We start from the raw sequence: 18,008 nt of genomic DNA, 5'->3' as shown, positions 1-18,008 counted from the left end.
CACACTCTGCATGATAAAGGAAAGATTTACACTGATTTTCATTTTGTAAATGGCCACTTATTATTATTTCAAGACATACAGCAACATAGAGTTCCCATTCCAAATATAACCACAATAGGGTGCCATGGTATGTAAACAAAGTCTCACATTCATTGTGTTTATATTACACATATTCACTTCCAACCTGGCCTCCCTATTTTGGGCATGTCATTAGAATGTCAGAAATGGTAAAACATTTAAAAAATGACTGATCTATAAGTTCACAACACGTCCCTATGCAATGCATTGTGAGTTTTAATCTCAGCTAATTTTGCTATGCGGCATACAACAAAGTATAGGGCTTAAAGGCCTGTCCATACTCTCTCCGACCACCAAAACCTTCGTCGGAAATGTGTGGTTCAACTACAAAATTATGTCACTCGCAACTTCTGAAAAGCATTACCCCGAATTAGAGTTTAGAAAGCTGCACTTCGGAAAGTCAGAACTTTCAGATGAAAAGTTCGGTGGTCCGAGGCAGTATGGACAGCCCTTAAAGGACAACTTTGTTTTTTTACAACAAGGGTTCATATTTTAGATTCTAATTAGAGAAAAGAAAAAGTGAGTGTTAAAATGTTTTCATTTGCTTCGTTCTATTGTTTTATCGCGTTTACCGTGCTAAAATGTGGGGCATGTGTATTGTGTATGCATGGGGGCATGCGTACAAGTAGGGTTGTTCGATTAATCGATTTTTAATCGTAACCCGTTTTCTTTCCTTTGGACGATTTAAAAAAATGGAAATCGTAAAATCGATTTTCACTTTAATTAGGGAAATTCTTACTCATTGGAGCCTTGCACGCGCAAAAAGTACACAGCCCCGTCCTCCTAAAGCAGGACGACAAGGTCCGACACCAAATTAATACTACTTTCTATCTGATGTGTAATTTCTTTGATGCGCGTTTAGCGCACGTCAGACTGAGCAGAGTTCACCACCGCACTGCGCTCACTCGCGATGGTTCAAGCAGCAAACAGAACAAAACGCTGCTGAGCTGGTAAACTAACTTACTTGTTGTAGTTTGAAAGAAGCTTATTAATTCTGTGTTACCCACCTACTGACTGTAGTCTCCTACTGTCCATGTCACTGTGTTAATTTTGCGTCGGGAAGCGAAGCGCTTCGCCTCCGTTTACAATCAGTCAACATCTCCGTGCATGAGTGGTGCAGGGCAGGGGCGTAGCCAGGAATTACATTTTGGTAGGCGAAATGCCTACCAAAATGCCTCACCAGCCTCCAAGAGCTGGCTTGTTTTGGCTGTTTTGTCACTCACTATTGATAATGAAACACTAAGGACGCTAAGTTGTATGTGATTGTTGCACAACTAAAGTTATTATTATTAATACCCTTATTGTTTTATTGCATTTTGCTATTTGGCTATATAAAAAAAATCAAAAAATGAAACAATAATGAAAAAAAAAATCATTTCCTTGCATTTTTTAAATGAAAACAAAATAGTTGAAACAATGTATTATTCTTTTAACAAAAAATCGAAATCGAAATCGAAAATCGGGATTTCAGAGAAAATAATCGAGATTTTATTTTTTGGCCATATCGAACAACCCTACGTACAAGTGGCTAAATATGTCTTTTTAGACACAATAAGCCAGCAGTTTCTTTATTGCTATTTACAGTAACACTTCTAGCCCCCATAAGTCACATCAAACCATGAAAGGTTGCGCTGTATCTTGGGAATGGGCTTATTCTGTGTAAAATTACATATTTAGCCACTTGTACGCATGCCCCCAACCACTGAAATAAGAATCTCTAAAACAATAGAAAGAAGTAAATGAAATTATTTTAACACTCATCTTTTATATTCTTTAATTACAATCTAAAATATGGACCCTTGTTGTAAAACACTAAAGTTGTCCTTTAAGTGTTTAAGCCCTTCATTGGACTTTCCTATCATGTCAACTACAGACGTGAATGTTTTGGGTACATTGAAACATTTTTCTAGTTAGAAAGCATTATAAAGCTGTGATTTGTGACCTTTCCATGATTACAAATTTATAACATTCTGAAGTCCCAGTAATGTGGCTCTCAATGCAGTATGCCCATATACAGAAAGTGCAAGTGTGCGTGCGTGTGTGTGCGTGTGCGCGCGCGTGTGTTTGAGTGCATGGGCGTACCTCATATGCAGTTGCATTGTGGAAAATATTTGCCCCTTCATAACCTGCCAGTCAAATTCCACTGAGCCTGTACTTCCTGGCTGGTCCACCAGTGTTATTACATTACACTTGTCTGAGCAGCAAGCATTCGGCTTCTTCTGCCTTTTGCTTCACGCACAGTAAAATCCAGATTGTTTATTTAACTGAAAGTGTAAATGGACTTGTAAGTGTGGTGGAATGGAATCTCAGAACACACACACGTACGCACACACACACACACGCACACGCACGCACGCACGCACGCACGCACGCACGCATGCACGCACACACACACACACACACACACACACAAACCTACACTCACACTCACTCGTACAGGGCTGCACTTTTGGCTGACTGGCAGCTTGTGACATAACATTTCCTTTCTTTTCGTCCCATGACTTCAGAAGAGGTGATTCAGTCGACCAATAGGAAAAGGGAAGAGACAGAGGGAAAGCATAGGGAAGAGTTGAGAGGAGAAAACAAGTGGAAGACAGGACAGTGAAGCATGACGTTACAAAGAACAGCACGGCGTTAGGGGAGGAAAACAAAACACAAGGCTAAAGAGAGCGACGGTTTGTCCTGACTGTTCTGGTCGCTGCTGTTGTTGTGTCTTCAGAGCTTAGCACGGAGGAAGACGCTGAGGAGGATGAGGAGGGAGACGATGAAGAGGGCAGCAGTGACGAGTTCACTGACAGCATAGAGGATGATGGCGTCAAAGTGACCGCTCGGAGTCTGGCCTCCGTTCAGGTAAACATCGACCTTTGTCCATTTCTTTCAACTTTTTAACTCAAGAGATTGGTTTGGTTGCGTTTGTACCATCTCAAAGAATGATTACTTTCCACGTAAACAAAAATACAGGCTCTGTCTGACCCCGTGTGTATAACTAATCATAATAACTCCTATAATTAAAGTGTCATTTCACAAAAGTGCACCATTTCTTTCACTCTCTCCCCTTCTCTCCCTTCACTGTCATCCTATCTAAATGAGCCAAAATGCCAATACATACAAATCTTATGATCATAATTCTAAACGTCTCTTTGTGCAGTCCTCTGGAATGACCCACGGACACGTGGGTTTCTCTGGAGGACGGGGGACGGCAGCACCGTCCCAGGAGGACGCGGAGACACGGCTGGAGGAGGCCAAGGGGACCCTTGAGGGGGAGGAGCTTGAAGAGATGAGGTCCCAGCTGGAGAGAGATGGATACAGCTCCCTGGCCCAGATGAGGTATGAACAGGGGCGTCACAAGGGGTAGGAAAGTGGGACTGAGTTACCAGGGCCCAAGGTGGAGGGGCCCTAGTAACTTTAGCTATTGAAAAATAGCAGATATACAAGCTCACAGCGCGGCACCGAGTGCCGCGCTGCGAGCTTGTAGATCTGCTATTTTTGAAAAGTCGTGAAAATGTGCGCAAATCTTTGAATATATGTATTTTTTAAGTGAACATTTGTAACTCAAATGTTGCTTCTGGTGGTTCCCTGGAACTAAATATTTTGAGATGGGGGGTCCTTCACATGAAAAAGTTTGAGCATCACTGACATGGAAACATAGGTTTCTTGGCACACATTTTCACGATTTTTCAAAAATAGCAGATCTACAAGCTCGCAGCGCGGCACTCGGTGCCGCGCTGTGAGCTTGTATATCTGCTATTTTTCAATATAGTTAACATTCATGGGGGGCCCGCAGTGAATCCTTGTACCCAGGGCCCAGAATTTGGTGTGACGCCCCTGGGTATGAATACTGTATAATCCTTCCTGCAGCACTCAAAAATGTGGCACCCTCAATACCTCTGTTGCATAAGGAGCCTTACTTCCCTGCACCTCACACACAAAAGTCCTGTCACAATTATTACATAGTCGTCTAATCGCAATTATTTGACATACTCATTTCCATGTTGAAAAAAAATCATAGGCTATATTTTCAAACGTTTTCCAAAATAGTGGAAATAAACGTTTCTACATAGGAAAAGTTACACGAACGATCTACAAAAGGTACAAAAACTACAGTATCTAGCTTGTAGGTTGGCTATTTCCACTATCAATGTTCTTTTTAAAGTATAAAGTTGTCAAATATGTCTATATTTTTAGGTTATGTCATGTCTGCCATGTGCAACTTCAAAGTCTACAATCCAAACAGAAATGTAATAGACCGTTTGTCAGCCTTCTGATTGGTCCCTGAGACTCCCTGACTGGCCAACCAGAAAAAACATTCACTTTTTGCTATCGGGGGTGGAGTTTGTGCAGTGGAGAATGTTGCTTCAGCCTTTCAAAAACTGTCCGCACTACGCGACACGGCAATCGCCCGGTACGGCCGCGGTAGGTGATAGCGATCACGCTCATCATAATGAATAAGCTTCAACAAACTAGTTCACATGGACCTTATCAATGGTCTAACTAGTTACGATTGGGTACATATATTTTAAATGGGCAGAATTACGATTATGTGAGGAGAACAGATTATAGTTCTCCTCCTCCTACCCAAGATGCAATGCGCTTTCTATTTCTATACTATTCTCTCTCTGATCCAGAGGATTAAACTAATTAAAACATATATTTTAGGGGGGAAACTACTGTTTTGCTATGTAATTACTGTACCCTTTTCTTCCCTTTTTATTAATATCACGTAGATGTGTTTTTTTTGGTACTTTATATAGCTGTAATGAGGCTATGAACAAAAAGAAAATCCCATCCACTTCCACTATAAAAGAATCTGCAATAGTGATTCTGTCCCACTGGGATTAAACAAATTAAAACATATATTTTCGGGGAAATCCCCTGTTTTGCAATGTAACTACTGTACCTTTGTCTTCCCTTTTTATTAATATCACCTAGATGTTTTTCCTTTGGTACTTTATATAGCTGTAACGAGGCTATGAAAACATAAAAAAATCCCATTCACTGCCACTATAAAAACAATCTGCCCAGGGAAAATGTCCCATCATAGTAACAGGGCAGAATGGGGCGGGATTTGCAAACTAGTCTATTGTCAACGGCAAAAAAAAACACAATTAAATTGTTAATTGCAATTATTTGAGTGACAGTTAATCATCATGTACAATGTCATAATCGTGACAGCCCAGGTCCTCTCACTGAAAAAGCTTCTGTTGATGCTAAAGCCCGTATCAGAGTCGGGTCCGCGGTGGATAGCCTTCCACCAACGGACGCGGTGTAGTGCCGTGTAGTCTTTTTGAGTCATAAAACTACAACGTTAACGCTCAAAAAGACTACACGGCACTACACCGCGGTGACCGACTCTGATACGGGCTTAACGTGGCTTCCTGTCCCTCTTCTCCATAAAGGAGTGTGCTGCTGAGCCTGCAGCAGGAGAACCAGGCCCTGCGAGAGAGTGGACCGGGGGGTCCGGGGGGTCCGGGGGGCCTGGGAGCCCAAGAGGAGGAGGAGGAGGAGGAGGAGGAGGAGGAGGAGGAGGAGGAGGAAAATGACGAGGAAATAGAGGAAGAAGAGGCAGAAGAAGATGAGGACTATTGCGTGGAAGAGGAAGAGGAGGGAGCCCCACCGGCGGCGGTGGGCAAGCGCGGCCCCCCATGTGTGAAGCTGAGAGAGGGGCAGGGGAAGAGGCAATGCACTCGACCCCACTCCCTAGACCTGGGGACGTTACTGTCCCACCGCCAGCCCCAGCACAGCAACAAGGTGACACCATTCACAGCTCCATTTCAATTTACAGTTTGGCTTATATTGTTTATCATACCATTAAAGCCATAGATGGCTTTAATTTTAGATATTGAGTTTCTTATTTATTTTTTCTCTATCCTTTACAAGACTTTTTCAAATGATGCCACATTTAAAGGCATTAAACGACAATAACATAACTTGAGGTGACAGAACATCGTCGTGTTGGATTATCTGAAGCAGTTTATACCGCACTGAAATAAATGGCATCAAATACTTGTGAATCCAATTACAGAATGCTTTTTTTATGTATTAAGCAGCAGCACATAATAATGTAATGCCAGAGTAGCAAACATACAGTTTAGTCACTAAAAAGTGGTTCCCAAACATTTTAGCTTGTGACCCAAAAGAGAGACATTTGCCCGGGACCCACACTAGTGGAAACAGCAGATCTGCAAGCTCCCAGCGCGTTGCTTCGCTCCACATAGAGAGCTTTTAGATCGTCTATTTTCACTACTTCTTAAACATTTTTTGTCTAATTTATGGAATTCCTTAGATGCTTATTTTATTTATTGATGAAATGACTTAGAACAATCATTTACATTTGTTTTTTTCCATGACAAATGGGGGAATGTTTTTTGAAAATGTTTTGAAAAAATAACAATTCAAAACAAAATGTAGGAAACAAAAATTAAGTTCCCAAGCCCCGATCCAGGGCTTGGGAACCAGTGGTTTATTGTACTTACCATCTCTCTCTCTCTCTCTCTCTCTCTCTCTCTCTCTCCCCGTTGTTAAATCAACTCTGTTGTCACAGGAAGGGGAGGAGGCGGGCGGTGGCGGTGGCGGTGTGGAGGCGGCGGGGGGCTTCTGGCAGCACGTGGAGGAGGGCCTGCGGGAGCAGGCGCGCGCGCTGCGCGCCGACCTGGCGCTGAGCCGCCAGGAGAACAGGGAGCTGCAGGAGAGGCTGATGGTGTCGGAGGCCACGGTGCACGCTCAGGCCGAGCAGCTCAACGACTACAGAGACCTGCTCAGTGAGTCAGGCAGGAACGAACGCACACGCACACACGCACACACTAGGACTGTCATGCTGCGTGCAGGGGCGTCACACGGGGTAGGAAAGTGGGACTGAGTTACCAGGGCCCAAAGGTGGAGGGGCCCTAGTAACTTTAGCTATTGAAAAATAGCAGATATACAAGCTCACAGCGCGGCACCGAGTGCCGCGCTGCGAGCTTGTAGATCTGCTATTTTTGAAAAGTCGTGAAAATGTGCGCAAATCTTTGAATATATGTATTTTTAACCCTTTTTGTGCCTATCCCGAACAAGTTCAGGATATTTTCAATCCAATACAATATTATATTTGCTATTTTACTTACCCTGAGCTGCTTGGGACAACGTGGGTGGTCCTGGCTCGTCCAGCGCTTACCAACGAGAGACGCTAGATGGTCCGACGATTTATTCCATTGAAAATGGTTTAAAATAAAGTTTAGAGCCCCCCAAAAAAACCTCAATCTATACTGTCGGCGGCGCGACGTATTCCAGGGTGCCTATCCCGAACTAGTCCGGGATATTTAATAAAATGAATTATTTAATCGGAGGCCTCAACGAAGCCCCGGTCTAAATTTCCATCCATGCCCGGGGCCGACACTCGGCCATCCACGGGCCGTATTCGCGCAAACGGCCGCATCGCGCCGCCCACTCCAATAATAAGTCACATCTTTAGAGAGGATTTTCTCTGAATTGTGTTCCCAGACCAAAGAGAAAGTTTTTTTGCGACTGAAATAGCTTTAGATCGGGCTTCTAAAGGGGTTAGCAGTGAATGGCTAAGTGTAAGCTAACTTCCTCCTCTCGTCATACATAACAGTGGCTGGAGTGAAATCCCAAGGCACTTGGGGCAGTGTCGACGGAAGCTAGAGCGAATGCCTATAGAGATATTTCTGGCACTCTAGCGGCCACTTGTGGCCCGGGGCACTGTATGAGTTAAAGTGAACATTTGTAACTCAAATTTTGCTTCTGGGGGGTCCCTGGAACTAAATATTTTGAGATGGGGGGGTCCTTCACATGAAAAAGTTTGAGCATCACTGACATGGAAACATAGGTTTCTTGGCACACATTTTCGCGATTTTTCAAAAATAGCAGATCTACAAGCTCGCAGCGCGGCACTCGGTGCCGCGCTGTGAGCTTGTATATCTGCTATTTTTCAATGGTTAACATTCATGGGGGGCCCGCAGTGAATCCTTGTACCCAGGGCCCAGAATTTGGTGTGACGCCCCTGGCTGCGTGTGTGTGTCCCTGTCCCCCTCCCCCGTCTCTCCCATTTCCTCAGTCAGTCTACTGTAAATCATAAAGGCAGAAAAAGGCCCCAAGAAATATCTTAACAAAAAAAGATTTAAAGGACAACTTAGTTTTTTTACAACAAGGATTCATATTTTAGATAGCCATTAGAGAAAAAGAAAAGATGAGTGTTAAAATCTTTCCATTGACTTCTTTCTATCGTTTTTAGTGAACTATTTTGATTTGCATGCAAGTGGCCAAATAAATGTATCTTTAGACACAATAAGTCCATTCCCAAGATGCACCGCAGTCTTTCATGGGCAGATATGACTTATGGGGGCTGGTGTAAATAGTAACAAAGAAATTGCCAGCTTATATTTAGCCACTTGTATGTATGCCACCACCCACTGAAATCAAAATACTAAAATCGCTAGTATTCGCTAAAACAATAGACAGCAGTAAATAAAAACATTTTAACACTCTTCTTTTCTCTAATTACAATCTAAAATATGAACCATTGTTGTAAAAAAAACAAAGTTGTCCTTTAAGTTGACGATTAATTGTCATAATTTACGATTGGCAATTTAATTGTGTTTTTGGCTTTGGACATTGGAACATAATTATAAATAAAATAATAATAATAAAATACAAAATGCACAGGTCAGATATGACAAATAACCCAAAAGAAAGGTCGAGCAAGACAACAAACTATGCCTTCTTTAGTGAAATCCTCAATGTTTATTGATCCATTTTGTCTAACTCTGAGAGTACATTTTATCCTCTCTGAGTTACAAAATGGATAAATTAACACTACATGCGTGCGCACACGCACGCACGTACACATGCACGCGCGCGCGCACACACACACACACACACACACACACACACACACACACACACACACACACGCACACGCACACAGAAATGTTTTCAAATACAAAATAATCAAATGATGTATTCTCTCTCTCTCTCCAGGTGAGACCTCGGTGCAGCAGGCCAACAAGCAGGTGCAGGTGGACCTGCAGGATCTGGGCTATGAGACGTGTGGACGCAGCGAGAACGAGGCAGAGAGAGAGGACACCAGCAGCCCAGGTGACTGACCAGCACACAGTAAAACAGTAGTGTTTCTCAAACTTTCACATTTCAAGGACTCCCCTTAACTCTGGCAGTTTACAAATGGAACCACGGGTTCATTTGGTTCGATTTGTACACTGTCAGAGTTACAGACTTGTATGGGTCAATTTAGACCCCCCCTAAAGGAACCCACAGAGTCCCTGGAATCCACTTTGAGAACCACTGCAGTAAAACACAAACAAAATGAGTGCAGAGTCTTCAGTAACTCAAAATGTACACACAAATAGAAACACGCTCTTTTTTTCTTTTTTCTGTTCAAATCACACTACATGTAAGTCTTATGTCTGTCTGCGTGTCTCATATTAGCTGTTAGTGTTATCAACTAGTAATTCACTGTATGCCTTAGCAATGTACTATTGAATTAAATATAGTATACGTCCATGCACTATTTTTGGTTCTCAGTAGAATTTACAGTGTTCCTTTTGGTCTGTGTAAGTTATATTCCATGAACAATAAAAAAGTCACCTCACGCTCGTAGCTCCAGATGTCAGTAATTTATTATATCTCAGACACTGAGACTAAACCTTGAAGAAGGCAGCCTAGTCTATCCGAAATGTTGGTCTGTTTTTAGTCTTTCCTAAATAAATTAATGGCATTGGCAGCCACGATTGTGTGGTTACCTTTTTGTTCTTTTATTGTTTATACCGTTGGCTGGCACCTCTGAAGGATTTGTGTGCGTTGCACCCCTGGTTACATAACATAATATTCTAAATTTCTATAGCTCAACAGTGTGACTTACATACAGTATACCAGTGTAGCGTAATTCTCCACTGTACATAATCCCTTTCTTTGCATAATTATTTGATTCTGTATTTGTGTACAGTGGAGAATTACGCTACACCAGAAAGAACAGATGTTCAACCTAGCGGCGGCTTGACGATCAGTTCTTCGTGTCAAGCATCCCTTTCGTATTATGATGTTTAAATTAAGCTTCCGAAGTTGATTGTGTCATGCTGTGTTACCACCGCACAGACAGGCAGAGGCTAATGTCTTGCTTCTGGCACTGCGTTGCTGCTCCCAACTCTGTCTAATATGAATCGCGTCATCAACGTCCCGTCCCACCTCTGCCTTTCCGTTCTTTAGAGTTTGACGACCTGGAGATGTGCACGTCGCTGTCCAATCCCCAGGACTATGAGGGCGGGAGCGCTGGAGGCTGGTACCAGGAAGACCAGAGCCACGTGGAAGGCTCTTATGGTCTGGAGGAGGAAGAGGAGGATGAGGAGTTGGAGGTGGAGGAGCAGGGAGAAGGAGCAGCCTCCCTCCAGAACGTGGTGCGGGACCTGCGCTCCCAGCTGAGCCGTTGTCACAAGGTGATCCGCGGACTGCAGCTGCGCATCCGATCGCTCTCCGCCACCAGCGACTACGCCTCCAGTCTGGAGCGAACCCCGCGCAAGGTAGCACACAGCGACTTGTCTGTTACAGTTTTTTTCGATTGCTAAAACACAAAAAGCTAAAATTAGGCACAATTTTCACAACCTTTACTTCTGTCCCCAATCAACTCAATTTGTTACTACTTTAGATTTCCTTATCATATTAGACTCTGACTTTCCTTCTTTACACTCTGATGTCAATTTCACATCACCTTGTTGTCAAAACACAACACACAATGTTCAGGTTTGCACACACTTCTCACATAAAATCTCAAAGCATCAATCCACAACACACAAATATTCAAATCTCTAAACTTTCGGGTCTGGCGTCAATTACACATCACCCTGTTGCCTAAAAACCACACACAATGTTCAGTTGTTGCACAACTGAACATTGAGACAGGAACCGGAGGCAAAGATGGGCACAAAATACAAAAAATATTTGAAATACAAAGGTATAAATACCAGGATACTGTCATGTCACCAGGATAGTATCTTGGTGACAGTATCCTGGTCAGTATTAGACCAAGTACCAATTTTTTGTTTTTGTTTTTTGTGCCCATCTCTTTAGGCATGATGCCTAAATCCACTGTAAATCAAAACTTGTTTTGGATGCATATTTGTGTGCCGGTTTATGTTTGACTATGAAAAAAGTAGGCCTACACTGAGTCATTTTACAAAAGGAGAAATATCTTATTCTCCAGGGCCATGGTCATTCTTATGGTGTGTTCCATTTCGACAATTGTGTTTTCAATTTTGCTCTTCAGTGTTCTGTACATGCTTGGTAGTGTTCAGCCAAAAGCTTAGTTGTGTTTATTCAATGAATGGTATGTGTGTGTCATGTGAAAATATGGCTGTGTTTACCAAATGAAAACACGAGTTCCATTTTGTGAACATGTTAAGAGATTTGATGGCAAAGAGTTGTTGTGCAAAGAGATGCCAGGGTTTAGCAATTTGTGTGTAATGTTTGGAGTTTTGTGTGTGCAGTTTTGAAAAGAACGTACAATTTTGAAAAATGTGTTTTAGCAAAAAAAAAAAATGTAATCTAACTGCCAAGAGTGTACAAATGAATTGACCAAAATCAAACAAATTGCATTATAGTATTCTATTTTTGAAGTGTTGGGCAGTAGCTGAGCTTCTAGTACAGTACATTTATAATAGCTTGTGTGTAGAATCACTACTTTAAGAATGATTGTACTGTAGCTTCCAAGAAGTTAAGCTATTGCTTTTTCGCCATGAAGTTAAACCATTGCTTTTTTGCCATGTAGTCTACCTGGATAGCCTGACAACAGCTACATCACTACATTTGGAACATAACATTGCAAAATTAGTTTTGAGTGCAGTTTCCCTCCATTTGTAGTTTTCACACAGTTATACTGTAGCCTATGTTTTATTCAATGACTCGATGTCATAACGTGTCCTCAGCCAGACTACAAACCACATTAGGTACAATGTAGCTACCTATTTTCATTAAGTAACTTGTGTAGCTAGCTACTTATTTTGAACGAGAGCTTTTAATGTTGCTCAGTTACTTAGCTGTTCTTAAATTATTCTGCCAAACACGTATAGGCTACTATTATTAATATAAAATATTTTGTAATACTCAATGTATAGACATTTTAGCTTGTGAAAAGTGTCGTTGTGCACTGGTTGATGTTCCAGGTGAACTGGGCCTTTGAGGCGGCGTCTCCGGCGCCCAGCGGTGTGGAGGAAGACGAGGGCTGGATGTCTGACAGCCTGGCCACTCGCACAGAGCCCAAATCCAACCGAGAGCTCCGGGAACTGGTGTCACGCGTGACGTCACTGGAGACCCAGCTGAAGCTACAGGGCAAAGGCCTGGGGGAGGAAGGGAAGTGTGCCACCTGGCCAGGGTGAGTGGAGTCACAATTTACAATTTAGCAGACAATTCTTACCCAGAGCGACTTACACTAACATGTGGAACGCCCTACCGCAAGCCCTAAAGGAGTGTAAATCCCTAACTTCCTTCAAAACTGGTCTGAAAAGTCACCTACAGACGGCTGCTACTCGAAACTTGTAATAGACTAAAAATGCATTACACACAATATTCTTCTTATGATGTGGTGCCATGGAGGCGAGCTGTCTAGAAGAGCACTTGTTTGTACAGTACAGTATGTTCCCCTATATCCCACATAATTATGCATGAATGTAAGCCCCCAGTCTTTGTTTGTAGAAATCATCCTCTATCATGGTTTTCAATATGCAGATTACATGAATCATAGGTTTGTTGTGCCGTGTTAAATGCGTCTTCAGGACCTTCATGTCCCCTTCAATCGATGTCCTCTTCCTCCCTTCACAGGAAGTATAACACGCTGATCCAGGCCCAGGCTCGAGAGCTGTCCCACCTGAGGCAGAGGATGAGGGAGGGCAGAGGAGTGTGTCACATCCTCACACAGCACCTGGGGGACACCACCAAGGTACCGTGGCTTATGCTTCATTTATACTCCGTTGTGTGGATGTTGCATGCCTATAAGACAGCTCATCTACAAGCCCACAATGCATCACGTTGCGATGATCGGCTATATTTTCGACACGTGTCAGGATTTTTTTGTGTGTATGTCTGTATGATATTTATTTGGCATATAAAAGGCACCGCTCACTTCACACTGGGTGTGATTCTTGTAGTTGTTTTTATCAGCTATTTAAAATTCACAGCCTACATGTTCACATACAGTATCTTACTTAAAAACTCATCATTTACACATTTATGCAGTGTTTTACATTTACAATACATTCATGTCTCATAGTATTTCAAATGAATGATCTCATACTGGGGAAATAAGGCAGTGTTGCTGGTGTTTTGTTGTTGGCATCTTTTACACCCTCTCAACTCCTCCTGGTGTGACAGGCCTTTGAGGAGCTGCTGCGTGCCAACGACATCGACTACTACATGGGGCAGAGCTTCAGAGAGCAGCTGGCCCAGAGCACGGCCCTGGCACAGAGAGTGGGCACCAAGATCAGCGGACGTAAGGAAACGCTTTTACCCCTTTTATTCTCAACTGCACAGAGGGCCAGCTTAAAGGGCAGCGCCACTCCAAGAGCGATAAATATAATGATAACTATGCATACGTTTAAAAAACGAATTCTAACCCAAGTGAATTCACACCACAACTACAGCAACAGTGGTGAACGATATTATATTCTTGGAATCTTCTGAGGAATCTTCTGAGTGATTTGATCAATAGTAGAAACACTGACTTCCAATCATATTCATCCACATTTACAAGGCATTTTCAAACATGCTAACAGAACTTGCTCACATCATTATCCTTATAATTATTTTAATTTTCTGCTCATTGAACCTGAAACGTCTCTCTTCTCACACTCACTCTCTCGTATGCCCTCCACAGGAGACCGCGCTGAGGTCCACGATGACAAGACAGGCCATGAACTGCTCGCTCTACGGTGGGTTGGTCTCTTTATGATGAGTGTTTGTTGTGGGTCTCTGTCTGTGCACCGGGATCTGTGGTTTGCTAGCATTTGCGTGTGTGTGTGTGTGTGTGTGTGTGTGTGTGTGTGTGTGTGTGTGTGTGTGTGTGTGTGTGTGTGTGTGTGTGTGTGTGTGTGTGTGTGTGTGTGTGTGTGTGTGTGTGTGTGTGTGTGTGTGTGTGTGTGTGTGTGCACGTGTGTGTGAGTGACCAGTAATTAGTTTACTTGGTCATATGACCTACAGTACAGTGCCAGGATAAGGACTGACCACATGACTATGTAAAAACGAGGCCTGTTAATCCACACAGACAGCAGAATGGACACTGCACTGTTAAGTTGTCTTAGTTTAACAGAGGCCTGAGGTGTCTTCAAGAGGCTCAGTGACTGCAGGACAGTCCTCCATGTAAGACCCTCTGATGAATAGGTGTCTCCTGAACGTTTGACCACTTTGATTATTTGTTCTTCGTGTTAGGGAGTATTAAAGATTTACATGAGTTTCCGAAAAAACTAAACAAAACAAAACCCACATTTCTCTTTTAGCCAGAAACCTGCACAGAATCTAGTCTAGTCTGGATCTATTTCACTCTGCTTCAGCCAGATGTTGCTCAAAAGCAGGTCAGGTCCCGGTGCATTTCAGGAGTCATGCTTTTCAATTCTGGGCTTGACAGGAGGTCCGATGGCCCCTCTGTGGAAGTGCTATGTTTTCTAAGAGCAGTCATGTGTACCAGGCCTCTCTGTGGTCTGTCTCCATCACCACCAGGGTAGCTCAGATACTAGATAGCATTATGTTTTTAGATAGTCTTCCATACACACGACCCACCACAGCAGTGTCTCCATCATGGTGCCAGCATGTGGACGTTAGTCCCCAGCCTCAACAGAGATGCATTGCCTCAAAATCAAGGGAAGCAACTCTTTTTAACTGATTCGTGAGAATGGCGTCTGTAAACAGTTTCTGCATTAATAACAGGGACTTTAAATGTATTACATTTTGAAAAGATTGTTAATTCATAGTTGAATTATTAAAATTATGTCTCAGAACGGGACTTTGAGAAAGGGGGCATTCACTTGACGGGCATTAAAATGGGGGCATTAACAAATCTCGGCATTCGAAGAAAGGGAGGCCTTCAGTAATTCCAGCATGGAAAATGTGGGGCTTAGAGCTAACTGCACAGACAATGATGTACTCATCAATTACATTTTGTGTGTGTTTGCAGCCTGAGCAAGGAGCTCCAGCAGAAGGATAAGATCATTGAGTCCCTCCACACCAAGCTGCAGCAGCGTCCGGACACCCCCTCCAGCTGCCACGCCCTCTCCGAGACCACCGACCAATCGGACAGGACCTCCATGGTGTCGGACGAGTGCCGGACCCACGAGGACCTGGACCTCTGCTCCGATCTGGACGCGGCCAGCGAATACGCCGAGCCGGGCCACGGGTCGGAACAAGAAGGTATTGTGACGAAGACGGCTTCATTCATCTGTTCGCCTCCTCGTGTAACAGGATTTCTGCAGATCCTTAAAATCTTAAATTAATTTATGTAAAAATAAGGCCTTTTTGCTTACGTTGTATTTGTGCATTTTGTTATTTATAAATTGGTCTAAACTACTTCAACCCTATACTTAGTTCAAAACCGTGAGCGGCAGCTATGTTATTTTTGTGAATTTATAATTGCTACACTAAATCGCTTCACTGGCAATATAAGTGCATAACACGTTGCATTCATCCCCCCCAGAATATGCCGTTCAAGTGGTTACATTTAATCCTGAGCGGCATTTAAGACTCGGGCTAAACCTGCAGAAACTCTTGTGTAAACCCCCTTCCTCGCTCCTCTCCGTGCGGAGTGACCGTTTCCATGCTTTTCACCTTCCCTTCCCCTCTTCATGCTCTGCTTCCAGTCTGTCCCTCCACCCCTCCTCCGCCCACCCCTGGGCTCAAGTCCTCCACCAGCTGTCCTAATATGCTCTCCTCCAATCCCGTGGGTTTGACCAATCAGCCTCTGAGAGGTAACAGGGACACGCAGACGTCTACAGCTTGGGGTTGTCGCTGTGTGGAGATCTCCCTGCCAATTAATAAAACGCATGGTCACTAGGGCATTAACGACTTGTGATTTTCGCAAGTCGACTCCAATCACAGCAAGTGCCAATTTAAGGACTTTTTAATGCCTCTAAAATGGCAAATTAAACATTGTCCAAATTGTCAAATATACAGAGGCAGAAATTGTGAAAATAGACGATCTACATGCTCACAACGCCTCACATCGCGAGGCGTTGTGAGCATGTAGATCTGCTATTTTCAAAATAGAAAGTATATATATATTTTTTTCAACTTTCTCTGGTGGGAGTCGACTTGTATAATGAAGTCGACTGAGTCAACCTGTCGACTTTTTCGTTAATGTCCTGATGGTCACACCGGTGAAACCAGTAACAATGGACGTGCATGCACACAGCCTGCTTCGTTAAATGACTTTTACCGTTGTGAACCAGTAGGTGTAGGAGCTACTCAACACGCCTGCCACTGAGTTCTACACGTAGACAGACAAGGACAGTGAGCCATGATATAACCATGATGGCACAAACAGGAAATAAGCAGCAAGACGGTGGTTGAGAACACAATGTCTACAGATTGTTGTGAAGTAAATAAGGCACTCGTTCTGAGTTCAAATAAGCTGTTGTCAAGCATGACACAGACAAACCCCCTGAAGCCAAGATATTGCAAGAACATAGCATTGAAACTTGAACTTGATTTTCCAAGTTCAAGTTCAATGTTATGTTCTTACAATATCTTAGCCCTGCTGGGCGAAACGTTGTTTGGTTGAGAAATAAAGAAAAGACGGGAGAGCATTATAACATTTGCGGACATTATCTTTTTTTTTAAGAACATAACATTGAACACGTCAAGGGCATAAGAAAGGAGACACAGATGTACAGTAACATCCTACAATCCACAGAATCATACATTTAACACAGAGAAGGCCTACAGGTAGATGCCACAAGGAGGATCACTGGCAGGCTACAGATGAGGTGCTGTGACCAAATGCTGTGTGCTGTGCATGCAGTATGAAGAATGAACAGTGTTCTGCTTAAAAAGACCACCTAATGAACGGTTGGGGCGTATGTTAGCTTGTTAGCGCATGAGACCGAAGGGAGATCGAGCGTGGGGAACCGCTTGACTGCTGTGCCTGCCTGAACTATCGCGTTGCACGCGATCACAGTTCATCGAATCAAATTATTTCCATGACATTCCTCATGCTTTCCATCCTCTCACCCCCCCTCCATGCAGCCCGCCTCTCTGGTCCCGTGTCCTGCTCCCTTCCCGGCCCGTTGGGGCCTGACCCCTGGGGCCCCCATGTCACCTGGGAGCCCCCGCCCAGGGCCCTGTCTGTAACGGCTCTCAGCCAGGAGGTGGATTCGCTGCATAGACAGATGAGTCAGCAGCATAGGGGTGAGGGGACAAGGGACAACTTGTACATATATACAAAGTACCTTTGTCCATTTCTTACACTCTCAGAGTCAAAAAATGCACATTGTGTGCTGAGGTTTCTGAGTTGTGATTCAACATGAAGCCAAGGTTATAGAACTATGAATGTATTTTAGTTAATTGAAAGCAACATTTGAAGAAGGCTTTACAAATAACGATAACTAACTGAAACTGTATTGTGTGTTTACAAAACAAGGTAAAACTAAATAAAATCATTATCAATAATGACCTACAGTACAGTGCCAGGATAAGGACTATGACTATGTAAAAACGAGTCCTGTTAATCCCAGTATTTTGGCGGGATTATGAAATATATCTTAAAATGGTTTTAAACCGTGATTTTTATTTTTATTACACAATACTTTTTTTCAGACCTTTTTAAATCTCGCCCCTAACAAATACCTTATGTAAACAACTAACTCTAAAACTACGAAAAAAAATAGAACCAAGCTTATTCAAAAACTAAAAACAAAAACTAGCAACAACAACAACAAAACTAAACTGAA

The 18,008-nt window shown here is 43.1% G+C and overlaps 1 protein-coding gene across 1 annotated transcript in view; it reads left to right on the top strand.

Moving 5' to 3' along the window:
- The window catches only part of LOC308284824 (myomegalin-like), a gene marked incomplete at both ends in the record, with an annotated part of 47,740 nt that overhangs the window by 18,061 nt on the left and 11,671 nt on the right, over positions 1 to 18,008 (top strand). The window contains 14 exons of the mRNA XM_080725551.1: positions 2,798 to 2,928; positions 3,227 to 3,405; positions 5,475 to 5,533; positions 5,594 to 5,826; positions 6,647 to 6,836; positions 9,052 to 9,168; positions 10,294 to 10,604; positions 12,243 to 12,451; positions 12,898 to 13,015; positions 13,447 to 13,564; positions 13,949 to 14,003; positions 15,242 to 15,474; positions 15,921 to 16,028; positions 17,305 to 17,466. Coding sequence (XP_080581677.1) covers positions 2,798 to 2,928; positions 3,227 to 3,405; positions 5,475 to 5,533; positions 5,594 to 5,826; positions 6,647 to 6,836; positions 9,052 to 9,168; positions 10,294 to 10,604; positions 12,243 to 12,451; positions 12,898 to 13,015; positions 13,447 to 13,564; positions 13,949 to 14,003; positions 15,242 to 15,474; positions 15,921 to 16,028; positions 17,305 to 17,466 — 2,223 coding nt within the window. The remainder of the gene's footprint in view (positions 1 to 2,797; positions 2,929 to 3,226; positions 3,406 to 5,474; positions 5,534 to 5,593; positions 5,827 to 6,646; positions 6,837 to 9,051; positions 9,169 to 10,293; positions 10,605 to 12,242; positions 12,452 to 12,897; positions 13,016 to 13,446; positions 13,565 to 13,948; positions 14,004 to 15,241; positions 15,475 to 15,920; positions 16,029 to 17,304; positions 17,467 to 18,008) is intronic.

The sequence above is a fragment of the Nannobrachium achirus genome (genome assembly GCF_963921795.1).
Source record: "Nannobrachium achirus genome assembly, chromosome: 5".
Classification (NCBI taxonomy): domain Eukaryota; kingdom Metazoa; phylum Chordata; class Actinopteri; order Myctophiformes; family Myctophidae; genus Nannobrachium; species Nannobrachium achirus.
This window is presented reverse-complemented; position numbering and strand designations above follow the sequence as displayed.